The sequence below is a fragment of the Erithacus rubecula genome, assembly GCF_903797595.1.
Source record: "Erithacus rubecula genome assembly, chromosome: 14".
NCBI lineage: Eukaryota > Metazoa > Chordata > Aves > Passeriformes > Muscicapidae > Erithacus > Erithacus rubecula.
Window position 1 is genome coordinate 18127431 of NC_136666.1, and position 16372 is coordinate 18143802.

At 37.3% G+C, this 16372-nt stretch overlaps 1 protein-coding gene across 1 annotated transcript in view; it reads left to right on the forward strand.

Moving 5' to 3' along the window:
- Window positions 1-16372, forward strand: part of MAP2K5 (mitogen-activated protein kinase kinase 5) — a 110003-nt gene that overhangs the window by 44083 nt on the left and 49548 nt on the right. Inside the window, exons 10-16 of the mRNA XM_079317745.1 lie at window positions 15-83; window positions 191-272; window positions 2650-2711; window positions 6356-6404; window positions 13056-13129; window positions 13940-13990; window positions 16121-16192. Coding sequence (XP_079173871.1) covers window positions 15-83; window positions 191-272; window positions 2650-2711; window positions 6356-6404; window positions 13056-13129; window positions 13940-13990; window positions 16121-16192 — 459 coding nt within the window. The remainder of the gene's footprint in view (window positions 1-14; window positions 84-190; window positions 273-2649; window positions 2712-6355; window positions 6405-13055; window positions 13130-13939; window positions 13991-16120; window positions 16193-16372) is intronic.

Here is a 16372-nt window from a genome sequence, read left to right on the forward strand (position 1 = left end):
TCTGTGTGTTTCAGGTCATACCCTTGGATATAACACTGGAACTCCAGAAGCAGATTATGTCAGAGTTAGAAATTCTTTACAAGGTGTGTGGATTTTACTATTTGAATTCTTCCTGCTCCAATTTTTTTAACAGCAGATTTTAAAACAACCTCGTGGCTTTTTTTTTTTTTTTTTCTCTCTTTTTTCCCAGTGTGACTCCTCGTATATCATAGGATTTTATGGTGCTTTTTTTGTAGAAAACAGGATTTCACTGTGTACAGAGTTCATGGATGGTGAGTAGTGGATCCAGTTTAATTAAGTAATTAAATTAAAAAGATTTGGGGGGATTTTTGTAGGATTAAATACAATGATAAAACCCAAAAATGTGAAATATTAATAACATTGCAGGTAGTTAAAAAAACCAGAGCAGCTTGGGATTGGGATTGAGGAATATCCTACATTTTCCCTGCATGGAACTTCACTTCCTTTTTATGGAAAATGTAAATAGAAGAGAAATAAACCCAGCCTTCATTTGTGGTGTGATATTTGTGCAATCTGTCCTGCCTGACAAAACAGCTGTTCCTCACTTGCAGAGCTGTGATAGCCCAAACAGCTTTTCCTTTCAGGAAATCTATTAACCCAAAGTCCTGCCTGCTTGCAGTGGAAATGCTCTCCTAATTACCAGGCAAGGAGTTATTTTCCAGCCCAGCTGTTTCCCAGCTCTGCTGATTTTTTATTTAATTTTTTTTTTTTTATTTTTGCACCCAAAATCTTCCCCAGTATTGCAGAGCAATCCCAGCCCCACCTGGTTTTGGGGATTTTGGGGTTCCTGGAGGAAAAGCAGAGGGGGGATGTGCTGGTGGCAGCAGTTTGGGAGCACTGGGAGGGATTTTTGTGGCTGTTCCTGCATCTTCCCAGCTCTCCCCATGGAGCCAGAGCTGATCCTAACAGCAGCATTCCTTGGGATCCATAATTCCTTGGGATCCAGGATTCCTTGGGATCCAACATTCTGTGGGATCAGCATTTAATGGGATCCATCATTCCATGGGATCCGGAATTCCATGGGATCAGCATTTAATGGGATCCAGCATTCCTTGGGATCCAGAATTTCCTTGGGATCCAGAATTTCCTTGGGATCCAGTATTTAATGGGATCCAGCATTTAATGGGATCCAGCATTCCTTGGGATCCAGAATTTCCTTGGGATCCAGAATTTCCTTGGGATCCAGTATTTAATGGGATCCAGCATTTAATGGGATCCAGCTTTCCATGGGATCCAGCATTTCAATGGGATCCAGTATTTAATGGGATCCAGCATTCCATGGGATCCAACTTTTAATGGGATCCAGAATTTCCTTGGGATCCAGAATTTCCTTGGGATCCAGTATTTAATGGGATCCAGCATTCCATGGGATCCAACTTTTAATGGGATCCAGCATTCCATGGGATCCAGCATTTCAATGGGATCCAGTATTTAATGGGATCCAGCATTCCATGGGATCCAACTTTTAATGGGATCCAGAATTTCAATGGGATCCAGCATTCCATGGGATCCAACTTTTAATGGGATCCAGCAATTAATGGGATCCAGCATTTAATGGGATCCAGCATTCCTTGGGATCCAGCAATTAATGGGATCCAGAATTTCAATGGGATCCAGCATTTAATGGGATCCAGCATTCCTTGGGATCCAGCAATTAATGGGATCCAGCATTCCTTGGGATCCAGCATTCCATGGGATCCAGCATTTCAATGGGATCCAGCTTTTCCATGGGATCCAGCTTTCCATGGGATCCAGAATTTCCTTGGGATCCAGTATTTAATGGGATCCAGCTTTTCCATGGGATACAGCTTTTCCACAAAGCTTCACTTAATTTGAGCATCAAGATGGAAAAGATTTCCCAAATAATTCAATTTATGGCAGGGAAAAAATCCCCAAAGCTGTGAAACATCATTGAGTTCCTTTCTGAAGGGTAAAACCCTTCAGGATTTAAAGATGCATTTTGTTTTCTCCCTGTTAAAATCTTATTATTATTTTTATTTCTCCCTTTTTACACTCCCACCTCCCTCCCAGTGATGACTGCACCCAAAATCTACTTTTCTCTCAGATTCTCTGGGTGAAAAAATATCTTACCCAATGTTTTCTTTAAAAAACTCCAAAACCCACAAGTGAAATTCTTCCTTTCTGATGGGTAAAGCCCTTCAGAATTTAAAGGTGCATTTTGTTTTCTCCCTGTTAAGATAATATTTTTATTTTTATTTCTTCCTTTTTACACTTCTCCCAGTGATGTCTTCACCCCATTTCTACAGCAGCTTTGGGGACAAAACTTGGGAAAATTTAAAATCTGCTTTTTGGGATGATTTTTTTTTTCCCCCAAGACACTTTTCCACCCAGTTTGGAGTTCTTTAATGTTGATATTCTGTGATTGGGAGGCCACAGATAAATTTAATTTTCTTGCAGCTGTTCTCTGAGTACATGAATGGTACAAACAAAAAAAATCAGGGATGGAATAAAGAGCCTGCAGAGTTTGGGGGTTTTTAAGGTCATTTCTTGCTGACACAGTTCTTGCTGTGTCATTGATGGTTTTTATTAATAACCAAGGCCTGGAAAACCTTTGGGGTTTCAGATCTGGGGCACAGTTTCATGTTCACCCCCTGTTTGTCCCTGCAGGGGGATCTCTGGATGTTTATAGGAAAATCCCAGAGCATGTCCTTGGAAGGATAGCAGTGGCTGTGAGTATTTTTATTGTTATTTTGTCTCTTTTCATGGTGGCTGGGAAGAAATTGTGATTTTTTTTTTTATGTTACAGGGATGAGCAGGAAGCAGCAGTGGGGTTTGTGATGAGCAGTGAGAGTTTGTGCAGCTCAGATTTCCATCCCACAGCATCTCTGTTTTCCTGTTAAAACTGGGATTAATAATAACCCAGTGTGGACAGCACCAGCTGAAAGATAATTTATTGATTCTTGATCCAATGAAGGAATGGAGTTCCAATAACTTGGAATCAGAAGACAAACTGAGTTTGGGGATTAAAAAAAACCTCCAAAAAACCCAAAATATCCCAGCCCAGCCTCCTCTCTTCCTCTGCCTGCAATTTTTTTGTCCATTTATTTAAATTATTTGCCCATTCACTGGGAGGTTGGGGCAGCTCCAGGTCCTTCCTGTCCTGCTCCTGCAGAGCTCAGGGATTCCTGGATTAGGAAAAACTGGAATTCCCAGCAGGGTTTTTAATCACCTTCATTTATTTCATTATTTATTTCATCAGCCTTTAAGCCCCTCCTGCTGTCTGGGTGTCCTGAATTCTCTCTGATTTCCATCCTGGTTCTGTCCAGAGGGTTTTTTTCCAAGCTTGGGAGGATGAAGTTGGTTCCTGCCACACCAAAATGCAGTGGCAGGGGAGATTTTCTGTGTTTTTCTGAAGTTTTTTCCCTTGGCACAAGCCAGAGCTGGTCTCTCACACCTGGGCAGCCCCAGGGAAGGGTTAATTGGGGTCATTTTTGGGTCTGTGCTGGCAGAAGAACCCTCAGATCTCCTGGGTTTGCTCTGGAAGTGTTGCCAGTGGCATCCTTAGAGCTGATCCTTGGGGCTCTGCAGCCTCCAGCTGCTCAAAATTCACTGGAAACTCACAGACCAACAGGGAAAAAAAAATGTAAAAAGTTCCAAAAATCCATCTCTGCCCCCAGCTGAGCACAGGGCAATGACCAAAGTCTCAGTGGATCTCACCAGGGAGGGAGATACTGCAAAACAATTGCTAAATAAAAGGAATACTTTGATGGCTGAAGCAGTTTAAAGCATAACAAAGTTATTCTATCATGTGCCATTTAATTAAGTGCTGGCTTTTCACATTCATTATACATCAAGCTGACAATTTAAATCCTTTAATCCAGCACAGGCAGCTATTTAGTCTCTGTTCATTGTAATTCACAGCTCTCCTTTCCTCTTAATTTGTGTGGCCTGCCCAGGGTGATGAACATCCATCCCTCTCTGATGCTGCTTCTTCAAATCTGCTCATTATGTACCTGCAGTTCCTGTTGGAATTCTGAGTGTTTTTCACCTCACTGCAGAGGAAAACCTTTCATCTCCTCTCCCTTCTGCAGTTGCTCACAGAATCCCCATTTTTCCCCCTCTGGATTTGCTCACAGAATCCCCATTTTTCCCCTCTGGATTTGCTCACAAAATCCCCATTTTTTCCCCTCTGGATTTGCTCACAGAATCCCCATTTTTTTCCCCTCTGGATTTGCTCACAGAATCCCCATTTTTCCCCCTCTGGATTTGCTCACAGAATCCCCATTTTTTTCCCCTCTGGATTTGCTCACAGAATCCCCATTTTTCTCCCCTCTGGATTTGCTCACAGAATCCTCATTTTGCTGCTGAGGATGAGGATGGTTGGATAATCCTGGGCAGGAATTTCTTCTCCTTTTCCTCATCTCACTCCTGGTTTAATCCATCCACACCTTGAGTCTCCCCATCCTCCCACAGGTGTTCTCCAATTCTCTCATCCCTAATTCAGGTGAGAAAGACAAATTTGGAACCACTCAGGTTGGAAAATCCCTGCCAGAAAAGCAGAAACCCCAAATTTGGGATGCAGGGGATGCCTGCATGTGCTGCATCCTTTCCTCTGGAAATGGTTTCACCCCAAAACTTCCACAAATGCAACAGAAAATTTAAAAAAATTAATTCCAGGAGAAATTTGGAAGCTGCAGATTTGTCTGGCACTGCCCTCCCTGCCAGGATTTGGGGAATCCCAGGTGTCTGTCAGCACAAAGGGACCTTTCTGTGAAGGGCTGGGGCTTCTTTTCAAGGAAAATCAGATTTTGGGGAGCCCCAGAGTGATGCTGTGGTGGCTCCTGGTGTGGATTTGGATGGAAAACCCTCTTTCTCCCCATTTCCCCCCATTTTTCTCCCCCCATTTCCCCCCCATTTCTTTCTCAATTTTCCCCCATTTTCTTCCCAATTCTCTCCCCATTTCTCCCCTATTCCTCCCCATTCCCCCCCATTTCTCCCCCATTTTCCTCCCCCATTTCTCCCCCCTTTCCCCCCATTTCTTTCTCAATTTTCCCCCATTTCTTCCCCATTTCTCCCCCATTCCCTCCCCATTCCTCCCCATTTCCTTCCCTTTTCCTCCCCCATTTCCTCCCCATTTTCCCCCCATTTCTTTCTCAATTTTTCCCATTTCTCCCCCATGTCTTTCTCATTTTTTTCCCCATTTCTCCCCCATTTTCCCCCCATTTATTTCTCAATTTTTTCCCATTTCTCCCCCATTTTCCCCCCTATTTCCCCCCCATTTTTCCCCATTTCCCCATTTCCATTGTGCACTGCTGGAGCTCTGAAGGATTTGCTCTTGAACTGTCAGCACAGTGAGGGATTGGCAGCTCTGGAAGCTTTTTTGTGTCAAGGCTTTGTCAAGGCATTGTTGTCCAAGCTCCTTCCCTGAATACCAATAATTCCTGCTCCAGCTTCCAGCAAAAAGACTCTCCCTTCCACTTTTAGAAGAATATTTAATGCCTTTAATAAATTTAAATTATTAAATTTATATATATATATAGTGCATCTATTATTATTATTATATATCTATTATTATATTTTAGCATATTATAGTATATTGTAGTATGTATACTATATTCTATATTATTATCTATTACTATATTATCTATTATCTATTTTATATTTATATTTATATTTATATCTGTATCTATATCTATATATATCTATATCTATATCTGTATTATATCTATATTATATCTAAATATAATATTTTATGCAAATATGAGGGGAGTGAATAGCAAGGTGAATCCAGAATTACAGAATTATTTCAGCAGATTTCCACCCCAGGTGAAAAGGAAAAATTCCTTTTTTTTATTCCTTTGCACACCCAGAGAACTTGAAGGAAGAATTTGGGTAATTCCCTCACTGTTACCCAGCACATGATCCGTAATAAAGATGTTTAAAAAATGTGTTTTAAGAGTTGTATTTAATTTTAGGAATTAATATTTGAGGAGCTGAATTTACTTTGTAGGAATTGTGGTTTAAGAGTTTTATTTAATTTTAGGAATTGTATTTCCATTTTCATTCCATCCTTTGGCCTTAATGGTTTTTATCACCCCTTTATCACCTGATTTTTATCATCAGGTAAATTAAAAATACACTGAGTTACCTGAAGGAATTTAGTGTGAGCTCAGCTGAGGTCCTGGCAATAAATTAATTTTAATTCTAATAATTTGAGTGTGAATAAAGGACCTGCTGCAGGTTTTTAGCAGGGGTGGGGTCTCCTCTTTTTCTGCTTCTGTTTTTTCTGCTCTCAGCTGAAATTTAGAATTTTTCCTATCAGAAATCCCTAAAATGTGATTTTTTTAAATTTTTTTTTTTATTTTACATTAAGGTTGTGAAAGGCCTGACCTATTTATGGAGCCTGAAGATTTTGCACAGAGGTGAGTGGCAGATTTTTCTGTTTTCCAGTGAAATTTTAACATCATTTTTTACCAAGACCAAGCAAACACCTGCTTGGGGTGATGCAGAATCAATCTGGGGTTGGTTTATTCTCTTTCCTGCAGCTCATTTGGGATGGATTTTATTCTAAACTTCTCATTTATTCCTTGCTTTTTTTTCCTATTAAATTTTCCTTAAAATGTGTCTATTTGGAAAAATTAATTCAGATCCACCAGAAGTTCTAAAATCAACGTGGAAATTTTTATTCTCCTTCCTGCAGCACATTTGGGATTTTTTGGGGTTTTTTTTTCACAATTTTCAAGTGAAGCAGTCCCAGCAAAAAATAGGAATTTCCAAGAAAGGGGGTGAAGAATTTCCAGGGCAGAGAAGGAAAATCAGGAATTTTTGAGGAAAGGATGAAGAATTCCCAGGGAAAATCAGGAATTTCCAGAGCAGGAAAATCAGGAATTTTTGAGGAAAGGATGAAGAATTCCCAGGGAAAATCAGGAATTTCCAAGGAAAGGATGAAGAATTCCCAGGACAAGAGAAGGAAAATCAGGAATTTCCAAGGAAAAGGTGAAGCAGTACCAGGGAAAATCAGGAATTACCAGAGCAGGAAAATCAGGAATTTCCAGAGCAGAATCAGGAATTTCCAAGAAAGGGGTGAAGAATTTCCAGAGCAGAGAAGGAAAATCAGGAATTTCCAAGGAAAGGGTGGAACAGTCCCAGGGAAAATCAGGAATTCCCAGAGCAGGAAAATCAGGAATTTTGGAGGAAAGGATGAAGAATTCCCAGGGAAAATCAGGAATTTCCAGAGCAGGAAAATCAGGAATTTTTGAGGAAAGGGAGAAGAATTCCCAGGGAAAATCAGGAATTTCCAGAGCAGGAAAATCAGGAAATTCCATGAAAGGGGTGGAACAGTCCCAGGGCAGGGAATTCAAAGAGAAACAAACAAATAATGAACAAGTGTTTTATTGCAGATGAGACATCTCAGCAAATATCCCAGGCTGGGCTCTAAACAGAGAGAAATAAACTTGGATTTAAAAGAGAATTCTGGATTTTATCTGGTTTGTTTTGTTCTCACCTGATTAAAGGAAGTGCAGGAAATCAGTGTTACCCACTTGTGTTTGATTGTGCTGGGGCTGCTCATATATATAATATATATTATATGCATTATATATATAATACAGACAATATATAATACATATAGTATATATAATATATAAAATATATGTTATATATAATAGATATATTATATATATTGTATATATTTTGCATATTATGTATTATAATTTTTTTTTTAAATTTATTTCTTTCATGGTTGGAGCTCCTCAGTTTCTGGTTGGGTTTTAAATTGAAGTTCTGCAGGTGCTGCTGCTTTGAGGTGGGGGGAGGTTTGTGCATCTCTCAGACCATCAGCAATCCCAGAATATTCCTGCCCTTTCTCCTGCAGGAACATTCCCATTTTTTCTACAGGAACATTCCCATTTTTTCTACTGCAGGAACATTCCCATTTTTTCTACAGGAACATTCCCATTTTTTCTACAGGAACATTCCCATTTTTTGTTCTACAGGAACATTCCCATGTTTTCTCCTGCAGGAACATTCCCATTTTTTCTCCTGCAGGAACATTCCCATTTTTTTCTACAGGAACATTCCCATTTTTTCTACAGGAACATTCCCATGTTTTCTCCTGCAGGAACATACCCATTTTTTCTACAGGAACATTCTCATTTTTTGTTCTGCAGGAACATTCCCATTTTTTCTACAGGAACATTCCCATTTTTTGTTCTACAGGAACATTCCCATTTTTTCTCCTGCAGAAACATTCCCATTTTTTGTTCTACAGGAACATTCCCATTTTTTCTCCTACAGGAACATTCCCATTTTTTGTTCTGCAGGAACATTCCCATTTTTTCTCCTGCAGGAACATTCCCATGTTTTCTCCTACAGGAACATTCCCATTTTTTCTCCTACAGGAACATTCCCATTTTTTGTTCTGCAGGAACATTCCCATGTTTTCTCCTGCAGGAAAATTCCCATGTTTTCTCCTACAGGAACATTCCCATTTTTTGTTCTACAGGAACATTCCCATTTTTTCTACAGGAACATTCCCATTTTTTCTCCTGCAGGAACATTCCCATTTTTTGTTCTACAGGAACATTCCCATTTTTTCTCCTGCAGGAACATTCCCATTTTTTCTACAGGAACATTCCCATTTTTTGTTCTACAGGAACATTCCCATTTTTTCTCCTACAGGAACATTCCCATTTTTTTCTCCTACAGGAACATTCCCATTTTTTCTACAGGAACATTCCCATGTTTTCTCCTACAGGAACATTCCCATTTTTTTCTCCTACAGGAACATTCCCATGTTTTCTCCTGCAGGAACATTCCCATTTTCTCACCAGAGCTGCAGTTTTGACTCCCCTCTCCTGTTTTTCTCCCAGCTTTGGGGCTGCTGAAGCCCATCCACAATTCCAGGGTTATTTTGGGATGGAGGGGCTGGGGGTGGGGGGGTCCCAGGGCTCTGAGTCCCCAGGTTTATTTATGTGCAGCTGAGCACAGCCTTGCCCACTCATGCACCACTTAAGGCTTATTTAAAAAAAATAATGATCCTGGCCCCTGCCAAACCACGCTGCTGCCTGCCTTGAACCTGCCCTGCTGCTTTTTGCTGTTTTTAAAAGCCAGGAGAAGTCAAGAGACAGCTTTTAAAGCATCTCAGGGCTTTTTTTTTTATTCCATTTTTTTTTTTCCCCTTTTCTTTTTTCTCTCCCTCACACAATCAAGAATCTGTTTGCTTTTCAATGCCAAGGCAGGGAGTGAAATGGTTGGTGTTGAAAAATCTGAGGCTGTGCTGGTTCTATTTACTGCTGAGTGAGAGCTTGGGGGTCCTGTTTGTTTGCAGAGAGGTGAAACCACTCAGGCAGCTCCAGCACCAGCAGAACTTGCTCCTCATCCCTAATGATGCTCCATAGAAATCATTTCTATTAAGCAAGTGGATGGCAGCATAATGACCCCCTTTTGGCTCTTGTTTAAATTCTTGCACTTCTCAACACTAATATTAATCACAAGCAGATGGTGCAGAACATTATTTATGCACACTGGTTTCCCAAACACCAAAAAAAAAAAAAAAAAATATTTAACCCATTAAGTGAAGTGGGTGGTGAGACCAAAAGGCTGATTTGGTGATGAGCTGATTTCCCTCCCTGCTCTCAGATTCAGATATTTTGTGGAAGTGCTGTCACTTCATTTTATATTTATTTTTTTTTTAAGGAAATGAACTAAACCATTGGGATGCACAGCAAATATTTGGTTGAATTCCCTGATTTTGCTGTTGCATTCTGCTGGAAGGACAGCTTGGATTTGCTCTTAATGGGCAAAAGTGCTTTCTTAATTTTAGGATTTCCTGGTGTTTGCAGCTTTGTTTGGGGGAGGATTTTGGGATCCTTTTTGTTGCTGCTAAAAGCAGGACTGGTTGTGCTCAGTTTTCCCTCCAAGCTGGGAACAGATGGACATCCTGGAATGTGAGCATTCCCTGGAATGTGATAATTCCCTGGAATATGAGAATTCCTTGGAATATGAGAATTCCTTGAAATATCAGCATTCCCTGGAACAGGAACATTCCCTGGAATAGAAACATTCCCTAGAATGTGAATATTGCTTGGATTATGAGCATTCCCTGGAATAAGAGGATTCCCTGGAATAGAAACATTCCCTGAAATCTGAGAATTCCTTGGAATATGAACATTCCCTGGAACAGGAACATTCCCTGGAATATGAGATTCCCTGGAATGTGAACCTTCCCTGTAATATCAGCATTCCCTGGAATATGAGAGTTCCTTGAAATATCAGCATTCCCTGGAATATGAGAATTCCCTGGAATATGAGAATTCCTTGAAATATCAGCATTCCCTGGAACAGGAACATTCTCTGGATTAGAAACATTCCCTGGAATGTGAGAATTCCTTGAAACATGAACATTCCCTGGAATACAAACATTCCCTGGAATGTGAGAATTCCTTGCAATATGAACATTCCCTGGAATAGAAACATTCCCTGGAATATGTGATTCCCTGGAATGTGAGAATTCCTTGAAATATCAGCATTCCCTGGAACAGGAACATTCTCTGGAATAGAAACATTCCCTGGAATGTGAATATTACTTGGAATATGAGCATTCCCTGGAATAGAAACATTCCCTGGAATATGAGAATTCCTTGGAATATGAACATTCCTTGGAATGTGAACATTCCCTGGAAGATGAGAATTCCCTGGAATATCAGCATTCCCTGGAACAGGAACATTCCCTGGAACAAGAACATTCCTAGAGCAGGAACATTCCCTGGAATGTGAGAATTCCCTGGAATAGAAACATGCCCTGGAATGTGAGAATTCCTTGAAATATGAACATTCCCTGGAATGGGAACCTTCCCTGTAATATCAGCATTCCCTGGAATGTGAGAATTCCTCGAAATATGAACATTCCCTATAAAATGAACATTCCCTGGAATAGGAGAATTCCTTGAAATATGAACATTCCCTGGAATATGAGAATTCCCTGGAAAGTCCCCAGAGTTCCCTCAGATCCAGAGGAGCCACAACTCCATCAAAAGTGCAGCACAATGAATTCCTAAAAATGGAGATCAGCCAACACAAACTCATGCTCAGGATTTGGCTTTTTTTGGAGGGGGGAAAAAATCAGAATTGACAGAAATCACAATTCCAGCAGTGTTTAAAAAACACTCATTTTAAAAGTGGATTTTCAGCTCCAACACAGGCAGAGTGTTTAATCAGCTCCTTCATTGAGGTTCTGCATTTCTCCATCCCAGAGACAAATGGAAGCAGCTCCTGTGCTCCCAGGAAAGAGCTGCTGGAGCAGGGCAGAGCTCAGGAGAGCAAAATGAGCTCCTTGTCTGCTGGGTTCCATCCATCTGTCCCAGCCAGAGCTCTGGCTCCAGATGTTGATCCATTCTGACACAGGAGAGCAGAGATGAGGCTTCAAGCAGTCAGCATCAGGATGTTTGTACTGATATCCTGATTTTGGGTGGTTTATTTATGGAATTTATCGTTTTTCAGGTTGATTTTCCAGTTAAAATCCCTGTGAGTTCTGTTCCATCAGGTCACTTGCACTGGATGTTGAGTTTATTCCCATCTTGATTTTATTTTATTTTTACCAGTTTTGGCATCAGGGGAACTCAGCATCAGGATTTTACACTGATTTTGAGTTGGACACTGATGGTTTATTTATAAAATTAATCTTTTTTTCAGGTTAATTTTCCAGTTAAAATCCCTGTGAGTTCTGTTCATGTTCATCAGTTCACTTGCACTGCATGTTGGAGTTATTCCCATCTTGATTTTATTTTATTTTTACAGTAATGTCCTCTGGCATCAAGCAGTCAGCATCAGGATGTTTGTACTGATATCCTGATTTTGGGATGGACACTGGTGGTTTATTTATGGAATTTATAGTTTTTCAGGTTGATTTTCCAGTTAAAATCCCTGTGAATTCTGTTCATGTTCATCAGTTCACTTGCACTGCATGTTGGAGTTATTCCCATCTTGATTTTATTTTATTTTTACAGTAATGTCCTCTGGCATCAAGCAGTCAGCATCAGGATGTTTGTACTGATATCCTGATTTTGGGTGGTTTATTTATGGAATTTATCGTTTTTCAGGTTGATTTTCCAGTTAAAATCCCTGTGAGTTCTGTTCCATCAGGTCCCTTGCACTGGATGTTGAGTTTGTTCCCATCTTGATTTTATTTTATTTTTACCAGTTTTGGCATCAGGAGAACTCAGCATCAGGATTTTACACTGATTTTGAGTTGGACACTGATGGTTTATTTATAGAATTAATCTTTTTTTCAGGTTGATTTTCCAGTTAAAATCCTTGTGAGTTCTGTTCATGTTCATCAGTTCACTTGCACTGCATGTTGGAGTTATTCCCATCTTGATTTTATTTTATTTTTACCAGTTTTGGCATCAGGGGAACTCAGCAACAGGATTTTGCACTGATTTTGGGTTGGACACTGATGGTTTATTTATAGAATTTATCATTTTTTAGGTTGATTTTCCAGTTAAAATCCCTGTGAGTTCTGTTCCATCAGGTCACTTGCACTGGATGTTGATTTTATCCCCATTTTTATTTTATTTTATTTTTACAGCAATGTCCTCTGGCATCAAGCAGTCAGCATCAGGATATTTACACTGATACTCTGATTTTGGGATGGACACTGATGGTTTATTTATGGAATTTAATATTTTTCAGGCTGATTTTCCAGTTAAAATCCCTGTGAGTTCTGTTCCATCACTGCACTTGGTGTCTGTTCCAGATCTGTGTCATCTGCAGGTTTCATAATGTGGATTTTTATTTTTTTTCAAAGTCATCTGTGTAAATACCAGATAATATCTATATAAAGAAGATATATTTTATATTTTATATATATGTAAGGAATTTTATCTGTGCTGCTGACTTACAAACCACTACATTTAAAATAAATATTTGCAATATTTCCTCTCCAAAGCCACCACACCCTGGATGGATTTTGGTGTTGCTCCCTTCCAGCTGACAATATTCTGTATTTCTCTATAAATGGCGTTTTTATTACCCAGAATAAGATGAATAATCCAATTTTTTCCCCCCCCAAACAGATGTGAAACCATCCAACATGCTGGTGAACACCAGGGGCCAGGTGAAGCTCTGTGACTTTGGGGTCAGCACCCAGGTAAACCCCCCCCCCCCTTTCTTTTTATTTTTATTATTTTGATTTTATTTTATTTTTTTAATCTCCAAATCACCAAGCTCTCTGCTGGGACCCCTCCTCTTTGTCATTTTTAATCTCAGGGCCATTTTTCCTCCATCTGAATATGATTGTTCATTGTTTAATGACAGGAAAAACTGCTGATATTGTAATTACTACTCACAAATAAGCACCTTGATTGAAATGCAGCTTTGATCTGGGAGCTTTTAGCCCAGACAAAAGGGAGGGCAGAGCAAGGGACGTGCCTGGGGAGCCCAAAATAAAAATTAATATTGGGACTAACAATGGTGCAGGGCCCTGACAATGAGCAGCAAAATTTGAATTAATTTCCATTTTTGGGCCTCCCTGGAGGAGTCCTGTGCTGCTGACCCACGGGCTGGTGATTGGAATTTCTGCACTTTTTCCTCTCAGCCAAACACCAAACCCAAAGAGAAGGTCAGCTTGGTATTATGGGATGGCAGGCTCTGCTGTCCCTTCAGTATTTAAGGGGTTTTATTCACTATTTTTTTTTTTTTCAAGCAGCATCTTGTTCAACACAACTCTTTAAGGTTATCCTAAATAATTCTCTTTATTCCATAAACTGATTTACCCACATTTAATCATTTTTAATTCCTTAGCAGATAAATCCCTTCCCTTTTTTTTTTATTTTTATTTTTAATTTTTTTTTTATTTTTCTCCCTCATCATTTTTAGTTGATTTCTAGGGTTAAATGAGGAATAATTGCCCATTTTATTTCCACTTTAGATGGTTCTAACAGATTGTTTTGTCTCCTAGCTGGTGAATTCCATAGCCAAGACTTATGTTGGAACAAATGCTTACATGGCAGTAAGTGGATTTATGCAGGAATGACATGAAAATTGAATTATTTCTCCTCACTCCTTTTGTGGTTTTTTATCCTAAATTAATCCTCCCATCACTTCCCATCTTCATTCCAAATCTACTTTGTGCTGAAAGGGAGGAATTATATGGGAAAAGTGGTTTTTTTTAAATTTATTTTCAGTTGGTTTTGATGCTTTGTGACAACTGGGAATTTCTCCAATCAGTGTGGATTTTTTTAAAAAATGTTAAAAATTATTTAAAATTAATGTATTTTCTCTTGGTTTTGATGCTTTGTGACAATTGGGAACTTCACAAATCAAAGTGGATTTTAAAAAAAAATTTGAAAAATTATTTAAAATTTTTAAAATTTATTTTCTGTTGGTTTTGATGCTTTGTGACCACTGGGTACTTCACAAATCAAAGTGGATTTAAAAAAAAAATTTGTAAAAAATAATTAAAAATTTTTAAAATTTATTTTCTGTTGGTTTTGCTGCTTTGTGACAATTGGGAACTCCTCCAATCAGAGTGGATTAAAACAAAAAATTTAAAAAAATATTTAAATTTTTAAAAACTTATTTTCAGTTGGATTTGCTGGTTTGTAAATCAGAGTGGATTTTTTAAAAATGAAAAATTTCAATATATTTGGTGCTCCTGCTTTCCAACTCAGGGAAGGGAGGGGGAAATGCATGACCTTTAATCACTGTTTTTTGTTTTTTTTTTAAATGTAATGTAATTTTTTTTATTTTTATTTTTTATTTTGATTTGCTATGTGGTTTTGCACTCGAGGTGAGCTCATTGTGTGGCTGCTGAAAAGCTCCATCACCATCCTGGGAAGATTTATTGTCACCAGAATAATCTGCAAAGAGAAAAAAAATAAATATTTTTCAATAAAACAGAGTTTGGGGTTAGAAATGTGTTTGTATATAAAACAAGAAAAAGAATGGAAAATATTCTATAGATATAAATATTAAATATATATGAATATATACAATATTCTATAGATATAAATATTAAATATAAATATAGGCAATATTTATATATAAAATATTAAAATATATAAATATATACAATATTCCATATATATAAATATTACATATAAAATATAAAATAATCTATATATAAATATTTAAAATATATAAATATAGAAAATATTCTCTATATAAATATTAAAGGTATATTAATATAAAAAATATTCTCTCCATATACATATTAAATTTATAAAAATATATAAAATATTCTATATACATAAATATTTTAAAATATATAAATATTTAAACTATTATATATATAAATATATAAAATATTCTATATATACATATAAAATACATATAAATATATAAAATATTCTCTCCATAGAAATATTAAATATATATGTGAATATATTAAATATTTTCTCTATATAAATATTAAAATATGTACAAATATATAAAATGTTCTATAAATAAATATTAAAAATATATAATGTATATGTTATATACATTTTTAAAAAATCTGGAAAGAAAAATCTGGAAATAAAATCTGAAAAAAAAAAATCTGTAAAAAAATCTGCAACAAATATCTGTAAAAAAATCTGTAAAATAAAAATCTGTAAAAATATCTGTAAAAAAAACTGTAAAAAAATCTGTAAAATAATTGTAAAAAAATTCTGTAATAAAATATCTGTAAGAGAAATCTGTGAGAAAAAAAATCTGTAAAAACTATCTGTAAAAAAATCTGTTAAAAAAAATCTGTAAAATAAAAATCTGTAAAAAAATCTGTTAAAAAAATCTGTAACAAAACGTGTAAAAATATCTGTAAAAAATATCTGTAAAAAAATCTGTAAAATAAAAATCTGTAAAAAAATCTGTTAAAAAAATCTGTAAAAAAAATCTGTAACAAAACCTGTAAAAATATCTGTAAAAAATATCTGTAAAAAAATCTGTAAAAAATCTGTCAAAAAAATCTGGATTTTAGGAAATTTTTGGACAATCCCTGCTGAAATTTTGAGCTGCCTACCACAGAATATTCCCCAACCTATAATTTAATTATTTTTTTTCCCCTGAACCATTTTTTTAATTATTTTTTACACAATCCCTATGTAATTACAATACTCAGAAATATTTTTTTTCTCTGTTTTATTTTTATTTTTCCCCCCAGCCTGAGAGAATTTCAGGAGAGCAATATGGGATCCACTCAGATGTTTGGAGTTTGGGCATTTCCTTCATGGAGGTAAGAAGGGAAATTTCCAAAATTCCAATTCACCCCAAAAAAAAATCAGAATAATTTAATTAAACCTTTATTTCTTCTCTCATTTCCCTGTACATTCATTTTTTTTTACCTTTGGCTGTATTTGGAATGGGTTTGTTCAGTTCAAGTTTAAATAAAACTCAGAGTAGGAAATTGGACCCT